Below are 22,149 nucleotides of genomic sequence, written 5' to 3'. Positions count from 1 at the left end.
TCTTTCTTTCTCCTTTTCTCTCTCTACAATCCGAATTCCGAAGGGTGTAGTCATTTTCTTGAGGTTGTTTGTCTCTCTCTCTCTAAACTCTTTTTTTTTTTTTTTAAATTTCTAAAACATAAATAAATAAAGAAAAAGAAAATTAAAAAAAAAGGTCGAGACGAGACTCGCGGAGTCGCGAGTCGCGTCACCGAGTTTGAAAGATTCCTGTAAAGTTATTACAAAAAAAAAAAAAAAGCAAAAGCCATATCGTGCCCCACCATTAATCTTTAACTTTTTTTTGCTTTCGTTTTTTCTCTTTCTTTCTTTTAAATTTTACTTTTCTCTTCTTTTATTAATGCTCTTTTTGTTTTTATGGTTCTCCTTTTCCCATCTTTTTGTTTTTACGGGGTCACAGATTTGGTTGTGGGTCTGGTTAGCGCAGGTGCTCAGCTCATCTATAGCTCGGCTTGGCTAATTTTGCAATAGTAATCTCTCAGGCAAGGTTTGTAATCTCGGATCGGATTGGCTAAATTTGGCTGGATCGGATTAGTATCGATCGAGGTCATTTCCGAGATTAGATCGATACGATAAGGTTTGATTGGATCGTTCTCTGGATTGATTAACTCGATTGGATCAATCGATCCGATTGAATATTTTTGGATTTAGGGGGTTTTTTGACCAATTCTGATCGATTTGTATCGGTCCGATATCGATTCGAAAAGGTTTCGATCATAACCGATACCTAGGGCTGTAAACGGATCGGATTCGGCTCGGATAGTGCTATATCCGCATCCGCATCCGATTAGCTATCAGATGGATTCAGATAGTGCTAAACGGATACGGACACGGATACGGATCAGATATTTTATCCGTTTACATGTAAATATAGCTTTTCGGATAGCTATAGCCTATCCGTATCCGCATCCATTTGGCTTTTGGACGGATTAGGATAGTGCTAAATGAATACGGACACGGATACGTAAACGGATTTCGGCTATTCATTTACACCCCTAACTGGATTTCAAACCTTGTTCTAAGGCCGTGTGTGTTAGTTTTTCACTCTCCAAAAGTAATTATTTTCTTTTTATTTTTAAAGAAAGTAATTATTTTCAGAAACACTTCTTTTTTAACCAGGGATTTAGTAATTGATACCGTATATATATGGTATCGGTCTTGGCTGATACTAATCCAAATTCGTCCATATCGGACAGATTTATCCTTAGTTAATTTCATTTAAAGATTGGTTTGTTACCATTTTATCTTTGGTCTATACTGATCCATCGATATTGGATTGGCCAGGAAATGATATTAACCCCAACTAATGCGTATATGAATCGATCAATCCGACCGATCCCATACTGATTCCTCAAACCATGCACGAAAATGGAGTGATTGATTTGTCAGATTAAAAAAACAAACTTTTGATTTTTAAAATAAAAATAAAATAAAATGTTCAAAAGTTCGGAATTGAATCGGGGTGATTCTGCCGTGGTTGATCCCAATTCAGGCCAAGTTTACATTTGGATCCAAACCCTTACAAGTGTAGAGCTTTCAGATCTAATAACTGATTCTAGGGTTTTGGAATTGATTCCAACTAATCTGATTCTGATCCGATACAGATCACAATCAATACTAGGACCGATCCGATATCCGATTCCGTATTTTGAATCCTTGCCAACAAAGAGTAAAAGGAACCTCGTGAAAATGATGAGGACAGCTTGATCTGCAAATGGAAGCTTTCCACGAGGAAAGAAAAAGGAGGGAGACCACTTAAAGCTTAAGTAATGGCTTCATGTTTAATTGTTTTTATAAAAAAATTTAGGGACAAAAAAAGCTGCCTAATTTCGTGGATCTTGTACCTAAACATAATGGGAGTGTACAAAATTATCATCTCACCCTGTGAAATAAAAAATCGCATCTATGTTGATGTCTCTATGAATTTTCATTGGCCTTTGCACTGGTGTAGAGGCTATGCGACTAGGCAGCGATCTCTTGCCTAATTTTTAAATACCAAAAATTGTTTTAATTCTAAATGTACAATAGAGTGATTTGGATTCAAATGGATAAGATCACTCATACTAAAACCGTGTGTTGAAGGTTTTCTTCCCCCTTCTTAACGGGTAAAGTAGATAGTAATATTGAATGGCCAATGACTAAGTTGAAGGACCGTCAAGTTTTGTGTTGGCAATATATATATTTTTTCACACCAAATGTATTTAAGATAGGTGAAGGGATTCCACAACGATTTGGGAAATCTTCCTCGCCAAACCAATGGCAATACGGGGAATGGTATAATCTACCTGGGACCAATATTGTTAGCATAGGGAAGAGAAAATAATAAAAGTCATATGAGAGGGTGATAGTACATTGCCACCGTGGGAAACTTTTTATCACATTATATTAATCTAATCAATGTGCAAAAAATGATATTCCAAAGAATTCCTTATTTGATAAACATAATTCTAAGCATTATAAGTTTCCTGTGTTTTTGTTGTAGTTCCTCTGTATTTTATTTGGTCGTGGAAGAGGTAGGAACTTTGTTCTAGCGTTAATAAATTTTATTTATCAAAAAAAAAAAAAAAGTAGAAGAGATGGAAGAGGTAGGAACTTTGTTCTAGCGTTAATAAATTTTATTTACCAAAAAAAAAAAAAAAGTGGAAGAGATAGGACCATGCTTTTTAACTTCAATTGAATCATAATGGTGGGTAAACATTTCACTAGAAAAAGAATGGACAACATCCATCTATAAACATATCTAATCATGGTATTCTGTTATTTTAGGAAATTGTTTTTCCTTCCTATAAGTGTGGTTTTGCGTAATGTTGGTCTTTCATTTATGAATATGTTATTGATTGGGGTGACTTCAAAGACTCTACCCATTTTCTATCCTTTTTCAACAGAACCTCCTGCTCCACCCCACCTCAGAACCTAGCTATTTCGCCTTCTAAGGTTGAAGATGTAGTTTTCTTCTCTATTGATAGGTTTTCTAATTGGGACATCTTACATCAATGGATGTGATTTGACTCATTGTGTAGTGGTCAATCAAGAGGGTGCTCGTGATTCTGCACCACCTAGAAGGTATGTAGCGGAGATACGAGGGATAAGGTCAGACGTTCATGTGGTTGAGAATGCTTTATCTCATGTTTATGGATTTTCAAATTTCTATTATTTTCTGTCCATGACATGTTGGATTCTACCGCTACTAGTGAGTCCTTTGTTGAAGTTCAAATGCCCACCCCACAACCGACTACCTCCAACCATTTCTCACCAGTGAAGAAAAAGAAGAAATGTCATGGGTAAGATTTAAGTCCGCTGGTGAGACAGCAAGGATGATCAATGGAAATTACCTTGATCAGAGAAGATGAACCACAACCGATTCAGCAGTTTGGAGAGATACATAGCAGGATAGGGGCAAAGAACATTTCATTTCAATCAACCCAACCGATTATTTAGAATAATAGTCCATCAATTCAATACCTATTAATTCCATTTACTTGCCAAACAGTTACATAATTCAACGCCCATCAATTCTTACATGTAGCAACCGATTTTCTCCTCATTTCATGCAACTCAACTCGAGAATGAAGGAGTTATGGCTTTTAAAGCTATTAAATATTCTCTTTATCTTTTGTCAGTTATGGCTTCTAAAGCTACTCAAACGTCTATTAATAATGCTCATTACTTTCCCATACTGGCCAATGGTTACAACTCTACTTCTGTAACTCTATATGATAATGAAGAGTTTACGTTGGAAGCACAATGAACCGTTATTATTCCCTTTCTATTGGAGAATCTTTCCTATATCATTGGATCTTCTACTTTCAACTCCCCCATCTTTATGAGCCAGAGGATGGACCGAACACAGGCTATGTTCCCAGTGTTGAAAGTGGAGTCGGATTGGAGGGCCAGAGAATCTCTAGGCCTTACTTACTTGTTGGTCTGGTAGAAGTGACACGTTTACAGTTGGAAACTTTAGGACCAGACATGATGTCAGACATGTATAGGCTTTGTTTGCCAAACCTCCACAGATGGTTTCTTCTCCACTTAAGGATATATTTAATATATCATTTTGTCTTGTAAGTTGTAGCTTTATTTTTAGGGAATCCATTGGTTTTAACCATCTCTTAGCCAAGAAGACACTGTCATTGGCATGTAAGATAGTATGATCATACTCCATTCTTTGGTTTCTGATACGTACTTTGTATCCAAACCTTGTGTATCTCATATCGTTATCTGAATGAATTTCTATTTATCAAAAAAAAAAAAAAAAAAATACTCAACCCTATTGGTTACACCATTAACTCTCAGATAAATCCTTGAATACTTAATACTTTGAGTTAAATTTTATGTGATTAAAAAATCTAGTAATTTTAATTTGATTATAACTACTTATTTGACTTGGAAATTGTTTATATATAAAAAAAGATAGAATACTTCTTCCCACTCCTTGATTAATTGGCTATTTACCTCCTAAAGAAATAATTTTTTTTGGTAAAAATTAATTGAGTTTTTAACTAATCTTTATAATCCTTTGATGGATGAATATTAATTAGTCCTTAATTGATATACATGCATATTTTAAATTAGTAGAGTATAACTTTAGCATTTACATAAAATAAAAAAAATTTCAATCTCCCTTGTGTGAAATTAAATTCATATTTAATTAGAAATAATTAAAATGATATATCATTATCTTACCCTAACACAAAAGAGAAATTGTTCTGAATTGACTTCCATAAATAAAATAAGAAAGCATGAGAAGGTTTTTGTTGTTAGATAATATAACTTTACCCAATAACCAAAGTGAATAATCTTATGCTTAGGCTTTGAAGATTGATTTCAAGATATGTATTTTTTATAATTCACTATGAGGAAAGAGGAAAAATTAATTTATGATAGAATACATTAGGTAGATATGAGTTTTCTATGAACTTGTTTGATTGATAAAGAGTTATTTAAAATGGAAAACCTCCATATGAAAATAAAAATGTTTAAAAAAAAATAGAGATCTATTATATGGTTAATTGAGTGGCAAAATTATTATATAAATAATTGATAGAAACTACTTTTTGCACATTTAGTTATCTAAAAAAAACCAAATGAAAAATCAAGTGGGACATCTAATCTTTCGTATTTGATGGTGGGTAGAAATCCAATAAAATTATTCAAAATCCATAATTTTGAAAAATAAAACAATGTCTGTAGAACCACGAAAAATTCTTCATAGCCCGGGGATGTGCTATGAAATACACATATATGCTATGGTCTCCCTTATTTGGTATGACACGTTTTAAAACTTTAAGGTCCACTTGCCAAAACGAACAATATCGTGCTATCAATGGGCTAAGTTTGCTATATTTCATTGGTATCAGAGCCAGAGATGAGTTTGACTGTCGAAAATATAGCTGCAATAAAAGTGTAGATGTAGAACCCTGAAAAATCTCACATCGCCTAGGGATGTGTCATGGAATGCACATATATACTATGGCCTCCCTTATTTAGTATGACGTGTTTCAAAGATGTGAGGTCACCTATCAAAGCAGACAATATTGTATCAGTAGTGGAGTCGGGTACTTGACGCTTTATTGGTATCAGAACCATGGATAAATTTGCCTGTCAGGAGTATATCCGCAGTAGAAGCGCGGATATAAAATCACAAAAAATCTCAAATCACTTGGAAATGTACCATGGAATATGCATATATGTTATAGCCTCCCTTACTTGGTATGATGCACTTTAAAGTTATGAGGCCCACCTGCCAAAACATATAATATTATGTCATTATCGATGTGGCTAGGTTCATGACACTTCAAGACCTACCTCTAATTTTTATTGAGCTCATATAACAACGGTATATTAAAAATCATGTGCTTGTAGAGAGTTAACAAAACCTAAATGCATCTTGTATTTTTTATTCACTTCAATATGTTATAAGGAAAAAGAACGCTACTAAGTTGTGTGGTCCTACATCAACGCAGGCCAATGAGGGGATGCCCAGGGGCATCAACATGGGTGGGATTTTTATATTTCACAAGGGACATGGCCGTCATTTCACCCCCTCTCCCAGTTCCAAAGGAAGAAGGTAGCAGGGGAGGGGATATAAGGGTGTCTAACATCCAATAGTGGAGAGTCGAACCAACAACATCTCACTTAGACTTAGACCAACACCTTACTGTGTTGGCAACCACCACCATGCCAAAAAGTGCTTCCCAATTCCTTATTTCCTTTATATTATAAGTTATTGAGTTTCAAAATTTTAATTAAACAATATTAACAAGAATTGAAAATAAAATTTTTTTCCACATCAATAGAAATCATCAAAAATAAAATTTTCATATTAATGGAGGATCAGGAGACAAACATGTTCAACTAACCCATCCTTTTTTTTTTTATATTTTTTATTATTTTTTGGAAAATTAGTTTTTCATGGTATTGTGAAATTATTTTTTCTTAAAATTAATCAATTCATTTTTCACCATTTAAAATTTCCTAATATTTAGATTTTAGTTATGATTTTATTTAACACTTTGGATTCTAAACTTCTGTACAATCACTCATCACCCCAACTTGATATTATCTATTTGTTTTTGTTGATTTGACATTTTAATACTATGATTTTAAACTCTTTAAAAACACATAATTTATTTTTCAATTGAATTCCCCAACACAACTAATTGGAGAAAACCAAGTTTTTTTAAAAGGACTAATTTTCTCTCCATGCATAGAGGACGATTCACCCCCCATCCTAGGGTTCACAAATCCCTCCTAGGTTTTAGTATGTTCCAAAATACCCTCCCGATATCCTTTCTTGCCTTCTCTTACCCCCGCGGTGAATGAGATCCTATTCACCGTGGGTGGAGTGAAACTCGATTCTTTTTAAAATGTCTTAGACTGGTAAAATGTAAAAAAATGACAATTTGACAATAGTACTTGGCAGCCAATTTTAGTGGATGAGATAAATGTTTATGAAGGAAGTTAAGGATGTGAGGTGTCATATGAGATTGTAAAGATCGAAAAGCAAAGGAATCTAAAATAGTCAAAGAATCATTGAACCTACATGTATAAGGAAACATAAAATATGATTAAATATTAATATATATATTTTTTAATTGTGATTAAAATTTTATTGTTCTGCATAAAAATAATAAGATCTTAGGCCGCTTTGGTAATGCTTCTGTTTCCCAAATAGTTGTTTTTTATCTTTATCATTTTTTTTTTTGTTTCTATGCTTAAAACACTGTTTGGGGCTTTAAAATGGTGTTTGGTAAACTTGTTCGAGAAACATTTTTAGACAAAAAACAACAGCACAATTTCGTTTGGTAAAACCTGTTTTGAAACACCTTTTACCAAATTAATGGATTATTATAGAAATGCCATTACTTGATTAAACTTACTTAAAATCAAGATGAAAACATATACCATGATCATGTCCATCCAAAATTAATGATAATATCCGGAAAACCATTACGCACTAAAAAATTCTTCAATGAGAATAGCACAATCAAACACATAAAAGTAAAACTACAATTCTTCAATGTTCTTATTTGAACTTCCCTCTTCATCTACAGCCTCTTTGGCCAACACTTTCCATCTAAAAACATTTCTCTTAATTTGTTCTCTCTATCTCCCTAATCCATAACTTCCTTTGCACATTTCTCTATCTCTTCCCTCCTAACAATCCCTTTCTCATCCAATTTAACTCTTACTCCTATTTCCCATACATCCACCACAAACTTTGCATTTATGGTTTGACCTGTCCATTGTGGCATCGCGATCATCGGCATCCCCAAGCTCACAATCTCTATTGTCGAGTTCCATCCACAATGATTCAATTGGGAACACCATGCTACCACCAACCATTTCTTTGAGTATTTATCCTCATCAACTAAACTCTTAGGGATCTTGCTCTCCTCAGATTTCCTCACTACCCACAAGAATTATAGTTTTTGCAACTCCCCAAACACCATGCTAGTTCCTCCATCTGCTCCTCTCCAAACTCAGCAACACTCCCAAAGAATACATAGATGATAGATGCAGCTTCTCTCTTGTTTAGCAAATCCATGCAGGCCTCCTTGCGTAAGGTATTTATCCATATTCCATTTTCTAGTTCCCAAATCAAGTTGAATTTTTTTTTTCTTCCAAACAACACCTTGTGACTCAATATTTTTATCCACATCGATATAAAAGATTCAAAACTCAATGAGTATGGGTGCTAGATTGGGCCAACCTAGTATAAGATAGGTTAAATGACTTGATTTTACGAGTTCTATTAGCTCTGAAGATTTTGATGTATCGATCAAGTGCCTAGCTTTTTCCCTTTCATTTCTTGTCTTTAACTATCTATGTGTATTGTAACTCTTGTCTTTTTCATCAATTAAACAATAAAAACTGGACTGAGTTTCCCTCCACCCACGGTGAATGGGATCTCATTCACCATGGGGAGGGGGAAGGTGGGAATGGGTATCGAGAGGCTTTTTTGGAATATACTAAAACCTTAGGAGGGATTTGTGAACCCTAGGATGGTGGATGAACCGTCCTCTATGGGTGGAGAGAAATTTAGTCCATAAAAATTTATAATTTTTGTATCTTTTATTTATTATTTTTTAATAATTTTTTTATATTCATACCAAAAAAAATATTTTTTTTACATTTATTATATTAAAAAAACATTTTTTCCATAACTAGGTTTGACTCACCTCAGTCCTTTACCCAAAAAAAAATATAAAAAATAAAAAATTGGAGTAACCAAGTTTTGTTGAGAGGGAATGGAGTAAGAAAACTTTTAAGTTTCTAATAATGATTTTTATTTTTAGAAAAAAGAATGCTACTTGGTCGGACGTTCTTCACTGGATATAGGGTTGATGAAATGACCACTCTGCCCCCATGTTGGATGCCTAGGCACGTGCTCCCATTGAACCCCTCGTTCAGGTAGGGGCCATGTGATCAAGTATCCTTCTCTCTCCCTGTATTTTTTATGGTCAATCATTTGTCTTTATATTTTTATTCTTGTTTTTTATTTTTGATATTTTTAAGGAGGAGGTGAAGTGGAGGTTGGTAAAAATCAATAGTCAGATCATCTGCCAAACGGAACCCATTATTGAGAACAACGTTAGAATTGGATGTACCGGATGGATAAACAGTTATGACCAAATATGGTGCGACCAAACGGACTCCAATGCTTTCAAAACTAACGTAAATGTACTTCCAATTTTTTCTCCCCACTTTGGTAAATGAAAGCAAAGAAAACAAAAAAGAGAAAAGAAACGCTATGTATGGAGCCATGTACATAAATTATAACTATGCATGAACTATTCTCTGGGAATCTGATCGGGTTAACCCCAACCGTCGGATCTATGTCAACGTGACAGAAAATTGATAACCTCTTGTCCCATGTCCATCAAACCAACTTCCCTAAACCGATATCATCAAAAAAAAAATTTCCCTAAACCGAAACTGAATAGGCCAATGACCACTCCCTCACTCACGAAAAGAAATTGTGGCTCCCCAGCTATATAAATTGGTTATTATTATTTTTGGTAACATAAATTGCTTATTATATATATATATATATATATATATATATATATATATATATATATATATATGGGAGAATGTTGTTTCGGGGGACGCCCAGAGTGGGGGCAAAATGATCACCCCACCCTTGGAGATGCTAGCGTGTGCGCTCCCATTGCCTGCCACATGTGTGGCCCCTGCACTCCCCCCACAGAGAATGCTCCCCCCCCTATATATATATATATATATATATATATATATCCTACTATATATCTATTAATGGAGTTGACCTAGAAAAGCTACAACCTACAAGAGGAGTGAGTAGGGGTGTAAGTTTGGCCTTGTGAGCCCAAGCCTATCTTAACAGGTTAGGGTTGGGAGTTTTAGGCTTGAGGCTAATCCGAGTCGGGCCTGGACTAAAGCCTCGGGCTGAGCCCGGCCTACTCTGACTTTGATTTTATATAACTATATATTAATTATGGGAGAGGGTTGGGTATGTCGTCAACTTTCAAAAAGCTAGTAGCATACAACAATCACAGGACTGGACACACGAAGGTAAGGGATTTTTTTCAAAGAGGGAGGAGAGAGGAAGGCACATTTTGGGCACCGTTGTGACGTGCCCAGGTTTTTTCCATTAATTATCATATATTATGTTTAAGGCTTTAAATCTTGATTTACCAAAAAAAAAAGGTTTTAAATCTTTAAAATTATTTTAAAGAATGATTGGTATATATATATTTTTTGATAAGAAGGATGATTGATATTGATGATGCCTAATTGTTTTTTTTAATTCCATATAATGACACAAAATAGCTGAAAAACAAGACCAATAAGGGTAAATCGGGGCTAGCCCCTGACAAAAACCAGGGTCAATCAAGGCCAATCCAGCCCAGCCCGATATGATCAAAGTTAATCTAGGTCGGATTGGATCCAACAGAGTTGGGTTTGGATTGAGATATCTCAGCTCGACCTTAGGGATGGATTGAGGTTGAATTGAGCTAAAAGGAATAGGGTTAGACTGAGGTTTTAAAAAACCCCATACAACCCGACCTTGTTTCACTTCACCTCTAAGAGTGATCGAGTGTGGCTTTCTCATCTTTGGGTTTCATAAGAAACAAAGAAAACATGATTTTACTGATGACTCGACTAGGCTACAATTTGGATCCTTTGCTGTTGCCTGCCCGTGCAGTTGGCGTGTGGCCTCACACAGGCAGGGTATGGACTCCACGTGGACCCCACCCAAGCAGGGTGCTTGGGCAGTGGGTAGGGCGGTCATTTTGCCCCTGCCAGTGTGAGGCCACATGGGCAGGCGGCAGCAGAGGATCCGAATCCGGCTATATATGTGTTGAGCAGTGCTAAAGTAGTGAATCCACTGGATTGAGAATGAAAGGGGAAAATGATTTACCGGGAAAGGAAAAGTGGGGAACATGAGAAAGAGTGAAATTAGAAAGGGAACAAGGGTAGAAAAGGAAATGTGGGACTGGCCGAAAACGTCCATCCGTTATGTCGCTTGGGGAAACCTTTACGGGATACGGGTGAGTGGAAAAAATTTTGCAGGAACATGGAATAATTCACTTCCCCTTTGGATTCATAAATACCCTCCTATGTTTTAGTATTTTCTAAAATACCTTTTAAGATCCCATTTCCTTGGCTGTCAGACTTGTAGCAGGAACATCCCTGCTACAAGTGTAGCAGATCAATGTTGTGCACCCGCCCCTCATTGATCTTCGGACTCCGAAGTTACGTTGCATGCATGTACGTATGTTTTTGTACACGTCATTCCCACATCAATAATACCCATTTTGACTTTCATCCAACTCATAATTTCCCCCCAAAAAAGTAAAGGGTTTTACCCTTACATTTCATTAAAAATCAGATTTTTTTTACTATTTAACCCTTGATCCAGTACCGATACTTGATTCTGGATCGATCAAGAATTGGTATTGGTCTCGGCTGATACCGATATGATCCAGTCGATTCCATTGATCTGATACCGATACCTGATTATTTAGTTGTGACTCTTGTGAGTAAATGGCTGGTTTTTTCACGATTTAAAATAAATTCGGACTAGAATTAGCAACAATTGATGAGTTCAGTTCCTTTGCCCGTTCGTGCAGGTGAACATACATGTAAGAGGCAACCACTTGTCCTATTTTTGCAATTTACAAGGGGAGAAAGGGTATTTATGGAAACAAAATAAACATATGGTTGACTCTAAGATGTCCATTCACCTACACGTACGTGCAGATTATCCATGTTCACAATCAATGTCACCAATCCTGTTTGCTTTAAACCATGGTAGTGGTTTAACAAAAAAAAATACCATGGTAGTGTCTACCAAACCAATGGATAGATACAATCAAGGTTTTTGTTTTTTTAAGGGTCCTTCTATTCTTGTGGAATATAATGTTTCACAAATTTCCATTTGACAATAGATTATTGGTTAGTCCATGTGATAAAAGACCTCACATATTAGTAGATCAGGATTGTCTCCAGGGAACCCAGCACCCAGGGTGCTACCAGGGGGTATCCAACGGTTGAGCTGTGCCGTACACATCTCGGTACATGCCTAAAGATGTGTGCGGCATAGCCCAATGGGTAGTAGCACCCTGGCCGTGCTGAGCTCCTTGGAGACGAGCTAATTGCCATATTAGTCTAAACTCTAAAGTAACCAAGGAAAGTTGTTCAAGCTCTGGGGATGTTCAAACAGCCAAAAGACAAAAAAAAAAAAGTGTTAATAGAGAGAGAGAGAGAGAGAGAGAGAGAGAGAGAGAGAGAGAGAGAGAGAGAGAGAGATGCGGGATTGCGGGGTCTATTCTTTGCTATTTATTGCTGCTATTATCTGCTAATTACTATTTCAATACATAATTATAGAATACATACTGTTGTAGATCTTTTTTTGTTATTTGCCTCTGATTGGGTTGAAAAGGATGATCTCTAGAGAAGATATCAAATGGTCGGATAGTCACGAGATTAACTGGTGATCGCTCGGGTGATGTCGTTAGGAGTGAGGGGCGGACCGTATTCAATGGGGTAGGTTTGAGTCATAAAGTCTCTTACCTGCTTCTGCCAGGTACTGTTCTTTATCTAGTCCGGGTCAATTCGTGCCTACGATCCATTTTGGGTGGATTGTGAGCTGTAACAGACCGACGCTGTTGCTAAGTCGGTCTTCTTTATTGTAGATATTATGAGGATGTATTTATGATAAGGGACCCACAGTATGTATGATGTTAGTGATATTTTGTAAATGGTATTGACACCTGTATGAGTAGATATTTATGTGTATCAGAGGTCCCCCACTCCCTAGACTTATTGTAATAAGGGTAAGGGAGTAATGATAGAATAATGTATACCAAGATATATGTAAATGTTTAAATATTTAAAAGTATAATATTTGAGATTGAGATGGAAATGGCATAATATTTAGAGAAATAAATGCAATGTAACAAATAGATGGAACGTTTGGTTTACCGAACATTTGGCTTCTCGGCACGTAATGCTCGGTGTATCCGAGCACTAAAATAAATGCAATGTTATGCCCGGTTTTATTGTGTACTAATGGCCAAGCATTTTGGTAGGCCGAGCGTATGTATGCCCGACGTGAAATGCTCGGCTGTGATGCCAGAGCATGTGAAAAAGGGGCGCCGAGCATTTGTATGCCCAGCATGAAATGCTCGACTGTGATGCTAGAGCATGTGAAAAAGGGGCGTCGAGCGTTTGTATGCCTGGCGTGAAATGCTCGGCTGAGCGTTTGTATGCTCGGCGTGAAAGGCTCAACTGTGATGCCAGAGCATATGAAAAAGGGGCACCGAGCATTTGTATGCCCAGCGTGAAATGCTCGGCTGTGATGCCAGAGCATGTGAAAAGGGGCGCCGAGCGTTTGTATGCCCGACGTGAAATGCTCGGCTGTGATGCCAGAGCATATGAAAAAGGTGCGCCGACGTTTATATGCCCAGCGTGAAATGCTCGGCTGTGACACCAGACCATTGGGAAGAATATGCGGTGGGGAAGGGAGAGGAAAGAGAATGTGTGGCATTGGGAATCGGCGAAAAGAGAAGATGGTTATGGCAGAAAAAAGGTGGCAGTGTCAAAAAAAGAGGTGGGGGGATGAACCTCGGGAAGGGGAAGAAAAATAAATGCAATGGGGAGTCTTAGGATGTTATAAGAGAGGGGGGGTCAGTTGGGCGTCACAGAAGGGAGGCCAAGTTAGAAGAAGTGCTCGGAGAGAAAAGAAGCGTGAAGGGAAATATCGGTTAAGCGAGGAGGAAAAAGCTTGCGAGAAAAAAAAGCGAGAGGGAGAATCAGTAAGTGTTCTGATCTATTCCACTTTGTTTGTGTATTAGTTTTGATTAAAAAAAAAGTGATGGAAGGGAAAATGAGGGGGGGGGGACGGGGTCGTCCTCAGAAGAATCCTCTGAAGAGTGGTCGACTGGGTCTCAAACTCAGTCCGATCAGGAGCCCAGGTAGATCCCGAGAGGGAGGATGTAGGGGCGGGATTCTTTGAGGATTTGGCGGAAGTGGCAACAAGGGCCGACTTTCAGCCGCAAGTAGATGCGATAGGAGAATTACCCAAATTAAGGGAGTTTGACCTGAAAAGGATTAGGGTGATATATGGGATTCTGGAAACGTATCGGCTGAGGTTGTCGTTGGTTTTGGAACGAGCGTGTTTCAGATTAGATGGGGAAGTGTGTTTTTACGAGGATCAATTTGCGAGTAGTTTTCACCTGCCCGCTCACGAACTATATGTGAGGCTTTTTGCACACTATGGTATGGTACCGGCCCAGTTAGCGCCCAACTCGTATAGAAGTGTAGGAGCCTTTGTGGCCTGTGTGAAGCACTTAAGGGGGGAGACGACGCTCGTACTATTCAACAATTATTTTTTACTGCACCCGACGCTACAAGTGGAGGGATGGTTTTATTTCTGGGCCAGAAAGGGGATAAAGGTGGTTGACCGACATAGGTCCAAGGTTCCAGAATGGAAAAATAAAATTTTCTTTGTTCGGTCGGAGACAGGGTTTCCCTTTAACATTCGATGGGGGGAAATGGTGCCCAAGGTGGTAAAAGAGTTGTTGCAGTTAAGTATTGAAGACTCGATTATCTTGGGAAAACTGGCGGGGAATGAGAGTACTGTAGTACGCTGTGGCAGTCTAGAGAAGGAGTCATTTTTGATTAAGTATAGGCTAAGCAGTGGTGAGCCAAACAAAAATGTAAACCTATAGTGCAGATGTATATAGTTAGGAGGAAACTAATTTATCTGATTTGTGGTGATTTGCAGTGGTGAACGCAGCATAGTTCAACAGTCGAGCAACCGAGAAAAAGGAAGAAGAGAAGAAAAGAAGGGAGGCTGAGAGGTTAGAAAGACGAAAGAAGAAGAGGGGCGAGGTGGAATCAAGCAAAGGAAGGAAAAAAAAAAAAGGAGAAAAGGCGAGGAGAGCGAGAGACAAACGGGGGAGAAGACAGGGATGGAGGTTGAGAGAGGGTTAGAAGAGCGAGGGGGAGGAGACGGACAAGAAGCATTGGTGGGGTTCCAAGAGATGCCGTGGCCCAAGGGGGGAGGGGATGTGGCGTATGTGCCAGCATGGAATCTGCGAGTCACTGATAGTAGTGTGGCTGGACGGAGCGCGGCGAAAGAATTTCTGTATGCGGGGAGGCTACCGGTGGATCAGCGGAGAATGGAGGGGATGTCGAATTTGCAATTAGTGGCATCGACCTTTGTGGCGATAGCAGCGGTAAGTGATAGGGTCATTTGCGTGGTAACTATAGTAGTAAGAAGTGCAAGGAAAAATTTGATAATGTAAATTTTTTGTGGTGTAAGCGTCGCTACAAGCAATGGAAGCAGTGGCTCGGTTGGAGCGGACGACGAAGGCATTGAATAGCTCCAACACAGAGTTGGAGGTGACCAAGAAAGAGGCTACACGGGTGTCTAAAGAAAACAAAAAATTGAAGAAGGAAGTTGCACAAGAAAAGAAAAGAGCCGACAAGGCATACGAGCAAAAATGGAGTGTGGAGAAGGAGAGGAATGAACTACAAAAAACGTTGGATGAAGTGGAAGTGAGAATAATCTAGGAGTTTAAAAAATCGAAGGCATTTACAGATATCCTGGTCGATGAAGGGTTGCCCAATTTTGTGGAGGGAACCTGCGGAGTACAGGACTAGATTGTGAGAGAATATCCAGAGCAAAGTGAGAAGAGCAATTGGGAGAAATGTCCTCACACCTTCAGTGTGACAGTTCCGGGCGATGAGGTCGATGAGAGCGAAGGGGTTGAGGAAGAAGATGAAGATAAGGAAGCAGATGGTGAAGTGATCAGGGAGGAGGAATATAATCGTGTACTACCCAAGTCGGGAAAAGACATGGGGTGAGAGCAGAGATGAGGAACAAGAGGAGGATCCCAAAGTGTAGGGATCAATCGATTAAGGGAGTTAGGAAATTGGAGATTTGACTGGATTTGCGTTTTATTTCCCTTTTTTTTTTTTGTTGTTTTTTGCTATGTTAGCCTTTTGTACGAGGAATGTGAAGATAAAAATAGGAAGGAAATTGTAAGTAGTTTAGGTGTGTTTGTGAACATGCTGAAACATTAATGAATAGAAGGAAGTTTTTTGAAAAATAAATCTTGCATTGTGGAGTGTGTAAATATGTGATATGTAACAAAATTGTAGGTATAGCAATGGTATATAGCAAAGCAAGAGGTGGGACCCAGCGTTTGTGTACTCGACAAATAGTTTGCGGCTTTTTGAGCCGAGTAGTAAACGTAAAAATGTAAATAATGAGTCTAAGTTGTAATGCTCAGCTTTAAGTGTCGGAGCTGTATGAAGAGAGCTATGTATTGATCTATGTCGAGTTAAACAGCTTCAAAAGTTGATATGGATGACAAAAAGAGAAGTACAGTGGAAATATAAAACCAAAAGAGAGCAACAAAAAGTAACATGAAAATAGTAAGATGAAAACATATAAGTTGAACTCATTAGTGGTAGTATTGTCGGAGGTTCTCAGAGTTCCATGTACGGGGGACCGGGGTAGCATCCAGATTAGCAAGTCGATAAGCACTGGGCTGGACCATCTCTAGGACTTTGTAAGGGCCTTCCCAATTGGCAGATAACTTCCCCTGATGATGAGGGTCTGAAACTTCCGTCTTTCGGAGAACTCAATCGCCCGGTTGGAAGGTCCGCAGCTTGACAAGGGAGTTATAGTATTTAGCTGCGCGGCGCTGATAAGTTTGCAATTGGATCTGAGACTGGTCGTGGATGTCATCAAGAAGGTCGAGATTGGTACGTAGATTGTGAGCATTTGTCTTCTCATCATATTGTTGGATGCGAAATGAGGGCATTCCAATTTCGACCGGGATCACAGCTTCGGTGCCGTAAGCTAGGAGGAAGGGTGTTTCACCGGTAGCGGTGCGAGTAGTTGTATGGTATGCCCAGAGGATACCGGGGAGTTCCTTAGCCCAAAGACCCTTCGAATCATCCAGCTTTTTCTTGATGCCGTCGAGGAGGGTCCGATTAGTGACTTCAGTTTGGCCGTTTGCCTGTGGGTAGCCGACCGAAGTAGTACGATGAAGAATGTCGTAAGTGGTGCAAAATGCATTGAACTTGGGATTGGCAAATTGTTTTCCATTGTTTGTGATCAGAATACGAGGAATACCGAACCGATATTTGATAGAATCACGAAAGAAATCTTCCATTTATTTTTCAGTGATCGTGGCCATGGGTTCAGCTTCTACCCACTTGGTAAAGTAATCGATTGCGACGACAACAAATTTGCGCTGTCTTGAAGCCATAGAGAAAGGGCCGAGGATGTCCATGCCCCACATTGCAAATGGTAACGGGCTAGAGAGGTTGATCAAAGGAGTGGCCGACTGATGAGAGACTGGTGCATAAATTTGACACTGCGAACACTTGCGCACGAAGGTAAGGGCCGCCTGTTGCATTTGGGGCCAATACTAACCATGATGAAGAATCTTTTGTGCAAGTGCGTAGCCACCTAAATGTTGGCCACATATGCTTTCGTGGATCTCCCAAAGGACGTAATCAGCCTCAGATGGGCGGAGGCAACATAAGCAGGGTAGAGTTCCCCCTTTCTTGTAGAGCACTCCATTGATGAGGGTGAAATTGGCAGAGTGGATTCGAAGCTTTCTAGCCTCCAGCTTAGACTCTGGGAGAGTGTCGTTGGTTAAATAAGCTAGGATGGGGTCCATCCATGAGGGCTCTTCTTGTATAGAAAAGATCAGATGGGAAGTGGGAACACTGGCATAAGCTAGAACTTTCGTATAAATGGCACGGCCAAGTTCTACGGACGTAGAACTGGAAATTCTACAGAGTAGATCAGCGTTGGAATTGTCTGACCGAGAGATTTGATGAAGGACGAAGGCCTCGAAAGATGTGATTTGAGCTTGAACCTTGGAGAGGTAAGCGGCCATGCGAGATTCTTTTGCTTCATATTCGTCGTTAACTTGTTGGGCTACAAGTTGAGAGTCACTATAGGCAGACAAATGGGTAGCCATGACAGCTTTGGCAAGATGAATATCGGCCAAGAGCGCTTCATACTGAACTTCATTATTGGTTGCCGAGAAGGAAAAACGCAAGGCGTACTCAATTTGGAAACCCTCTGGACTGGTGAGGATTAGGCCAGCGCCACAGCCGGAGTGGCTAGATGAGCCATCTATGTGGAGAATCCAGGTAGGTGAAGGAGCATTTTGGGGGGGGGGGGGGGCTTTCCGGTGGGGGCGTGGATTCAACCACAAAATCAGCCAAGGTCTGAGCCTTAATGGTCATTCTCGGTTTGTATTGAATGTCGAATTCACCGAGTTCTATTACCCAGTTTTTGAGACAACCAAAAACGTGAGGATTTTGAAGTATGTGCTTCAAAGGCAGGGAGGTCTGTACCATAATTGTGTATGTTTGGAAATATGGTCTTAATTTTTGAGCTGCCATGACTAAAGCATAAGCTACCTTTTCGATCTTCTTGTAGCGGGTTTTCGCGTCAAGGAGGAGATGACTGACATAAGATATGGGCTTCTGAACTTTTTCGTCTTCTCTGAGTAGGACTGTACTGATAGCTGCATCCGAGACTGCAAGATACAGCTGTAACACATCACCGTGCTTAGGTTTGGAGAGCAGGGGTGGAGATGAGAGGTAATTCTTGAGGTGAAGGAAAGTCGATTCGTACTCAGGCGTCCCGACGAACTCTTTGGTGTATTTGAGGGTTCTAAAGAATGGGAGGCATTTATCAGCAGAACGGGACGTGAATCGTCCAAGAGTAGCCATACGACCGGTAAGGGTTTGGACCTCTTTGATCGTACGCGGGGAGACCATATTTTGGATGGCCGCGATTTTTAAAGGATTGACCTCGATGCCTCTCTTGGAAACTATGAAACTGAGAAACTTTCCAAAGGTAACTTCGAAAGTGTATTTTGCGGGATTCAGCTTCATGTTGTATTGGCACAGGATCTAAAAAGAGGCATCCAAATCATTGAGGTGATCAGCTGAGTGGATGCTTTTGACGAGCATATCGTCAACATAGGCCTCCATTGTATTCCTGGTGAGTTTTTTGAAAATCCTATTGACGAGTCGCTGATATGTAGCCCCTGCATTTTTCAACCCAAAAGGCATAACCAGGTAGCAGAACTGAATATCATTAGTTAAAAAGGATGTCTTTGGAACCTCAAGCTCATACATTTTGATTTGGTTGTACTCGGAATACGCATCCATAAAACTAAGGATTTCGTATCCCGCGGTCGCATCGATTAATTGATCAATCTTTGGCAGTGGATAAGTATCCTTTGGACAAGCCTTGTTAAGATCTGTATAATCGATGCAAATTCGCCACTTGCCACCTGGTTTTGGGACCATCACGACATTGGATAGCCACTCAGGATAAGATATCTCTTGGATGAACCCTGCGGATAAAAGTTTCTGGACTTCGTCTTGAATATGGCCTTGTCGATCGACTCCAAAATTTTGGGCTTTTTGCCTCACTGGTTTGCGTGTGGGATCGACGCTCAGCTTATGCTCGATGACACTACGAGCGATGCCGGGCATGTCAGCAGCGCACCATGCAAAGACGTCCGCATTATCATGGAGAAAGTCGATCATGAGCAGACGTTGGGGACCCTGTAGGTGCGATCCTATCTGGAGTTGCCAAGATGAATCCCCTTCAACAAGGTCAATAAGAGATAAATCTTCAGCTGACTTAGCACGACCTAGAGTGGTATCGTCGCGTAGGTCTTCAACGAAAATGGGTAGGGCCTCAGCGTGAACGAATTTCCCCCGTAAAGAGGTGGCACAGCATTTCCTAGAGGCTAGTTGGTTGCCTTTGCATTCACTGATTCCATCCTTTACGAGGAACTTCATCTTGAGATGTGGCATAGAGATAATGGCATGTAGAGCATTCAACCCGATGCGCCCTAAGATGGCATTGTAAGAGGATGGAACATCTACGACCAAGAAGGTGATCATGACTGTGGATTGTAAATCCTCGGATCCAGCCGTCAGGGGGAGATCAATAGAGCCAGATACCTTTACTTGGGATCCGGAGAAACCTTGCAAAGGGTATTCAACAGGTTTGAGGCAGTTGTGACTGAGGTCCATGAGGTCATAAGTTGCGCCGAACAGGATATCAGCTGAACTGCCATTATCCACCAAGATACGCTTCACGTCAAAGTTTGCTATGCCCATCGTGACTACCAAAGCATCGTCATGAGGGGTTTGGATATCGCCAAAATCTTGGTCGGAGAAAGATATCGAAGGGAGGGACTTCGCTTTCTTGTTGGTACCTTCAGTGATGCATATGTTCCGAGCGAAAGCTTTGGCTTTGTTGGAGGATGAGGAGCTAGCCCCCGCTGCAGGTCCACCGATAATCGTGGAGGTGACTCCAGCGGATCCACGAGAAGGGGGCTTGGCGAATGGGCCAGCATCAAATGGGGCGACGGGGCGGTGAACATCCTCTTGATCGCATTTCTCAGGTTTTACGTGATCATGAGCACGGTCGGGCACCTGAGTTCCTTGTTGGTTTGGAAGTGCTCGGCGTTAAGCACGATCAGGAAAATATCTCTCGGTGGAACGTCGATTGTCAACATACCGATTCAAGTATCCCCATTGGATCAGACTTTTGATCTCGCTTTTGAGGTTCCGACATTCATCTGTATCATGCCCATTGCCATTGTGGAACCTACATAATTTTTCTGGATTGCGGCGCCCGGGGTGATTACCCATCTTTGGGGGCCATTTCACAAATTTCTCATTCTGGATCTGCATCAAAATCTGAGAGCGGTTGTGGGTGAGCGGAGTGTAACGATCAAAGAGCTTTATGGGGCTGATAGCACGGTGTTTTTTCGGACGGACCTTTTTTCAATCGGTACCACGATCTTCTCGGTCATCTTGATCGGCCCTTCGCTTCTCAGCTCTAGTTTGTGAGGAGTCCTTTCGAGCATCCATTATCTCAGTGGCATTCATGAATTTTTTGCACCGAGCTAGGAGATCGTTCAGGTCCTTGGGTTCCTTCTTGCATAAGGAGAAGCTGAGGTTGACATCTGAGATTCTGACGATGAGTGTAGCTTTAACTACTGCAGGGTCGAGGTCAACGATCTCTAGTTTCAAGGAATTGAAACGAGAGAAGAATTCTCGAAGCATCTCATTGGGTTTCTGAACCAGTGTGGTCAAACTTGCTGAAGTTCGCTTATGAGTGCGACTGCCAGTAAAGGTGGTAGCAAACGCCGTGCTGAGCTCCCAAAAAACATGTATGGATTTGGGCGGAAGCTTGTTAAACCATGTGCGGGCGGCTCCGCGGAGTGTAGTTGGGAATGCTCGGCACATTATGGGGTTTGAAGGTCCGCAGTACGCCATGAGGGCGTTGAACCCTTCAAGATGTTGAACTGGGTCCGTAGTGCCATTGTAGTACTCAAGCACCGGCATCTTGAACCCTTTGGGGAAAGGGAAGGCAGAAATATCATCGGATAGTGCTGTTGTTCCTGAGAAAACAACTTTATCGGCTTCGGTCTAAACCTGCACCATTTGTTGCATTTGATCCTGTAGCTGCTTGATCTGTTGGTGAAGATCTGGGATGTGTGATGGGCCGGCGGTCGTTTTGTCTGCGCGGTCTTGAGTGTCGAATAAAATTGCTTTGGCTTTTTTCTTACCTTGAGCCCGGCTCCTGGGATTGCGGCCAGGATTAGTAGAAGATGATTCACTTTATTGATCAGAATTGTGGTCAGAACTGACGGGGGGAGTTTGTTCTTTAAGCTGTGACTTCTCGACCGCCTTTGTATTTTGCTGGACCGCTGTGGTGAGAGCTAAGACCTATCTTTGTAGGGTGTTGAACTGTGCCATGGTGACGACGCCTTCAGTGGACTATGGAACATATTGAGGTGAGTTGTGGGAGAGATTCAGATCCTTATTTGGGGACTGTTGTTCCTGGCTTCCGGTTCCACGGATCGTGTGCTGTAAAGCTCCTGGGTTTGGTGTACGTAGTAGAGGGGAAAGTTGGGTTTTGCTACGGACAGTGGTATGTTGTTCGTCGACTAGTGTCTTGCCTTTGGAGGTTGGAGGCTGTTTAGATGTTGAGTGGTGGGAAGCTCTGGAGTCTGCCTTCCTTGGTCTTCGTGGGTTTTTGAGATCGAGGATATATTCAACGAGTTCCCACAGATGGCGCCAATCTGTTGT

The 22,149-nt window shown here is 40.4% G+C and overlaps 1 protein-coding gene across 1 annotated transcript; it reads right to left on the bottom strand.

Annotated features, from left to right (window-relative positions):
- Positions 1-18,939: 18,939 nt before the first annotated feature.
- Positions 18,940-20,626, bottom strand: LOC122650512. The gene is made up of 2 exons (XM_043843920.1): positions 20,570-20,626; positions 18,940-20,484 (listed from the first exon to the last, which is right to left on the bottom strand). Exons 1-2 carry the CDS (start codon positions 20,624-20,626, stop codon positions 18,940-18,942), a joined length of 1,602 nt encoding a protein of 533 aa, XP_043699855.1.
- Between the last annotated feature and the right edge of the window lie 1,523 nt (positions 20,627-22,149).

This window comes from Telopea speciosissima, chromosome 2 (genome assembly GCF_018873765.1).
Source record: "Telopea speciosissima isolate NSW1024214 ecotype Mountain lineage chromosome 2, Tspe_v1, whole genome shotgun sequence".
Taxonomy (NCBI): Eukaryota; Viridiplantae; Streptophyta; class Magnoliopsida; order Proteales; family Proteaceae; genus Telopea; species Telopea speciosissima.
This window is presented reverse-complemented; position numbering and strand designations above follow the sequence as displayed.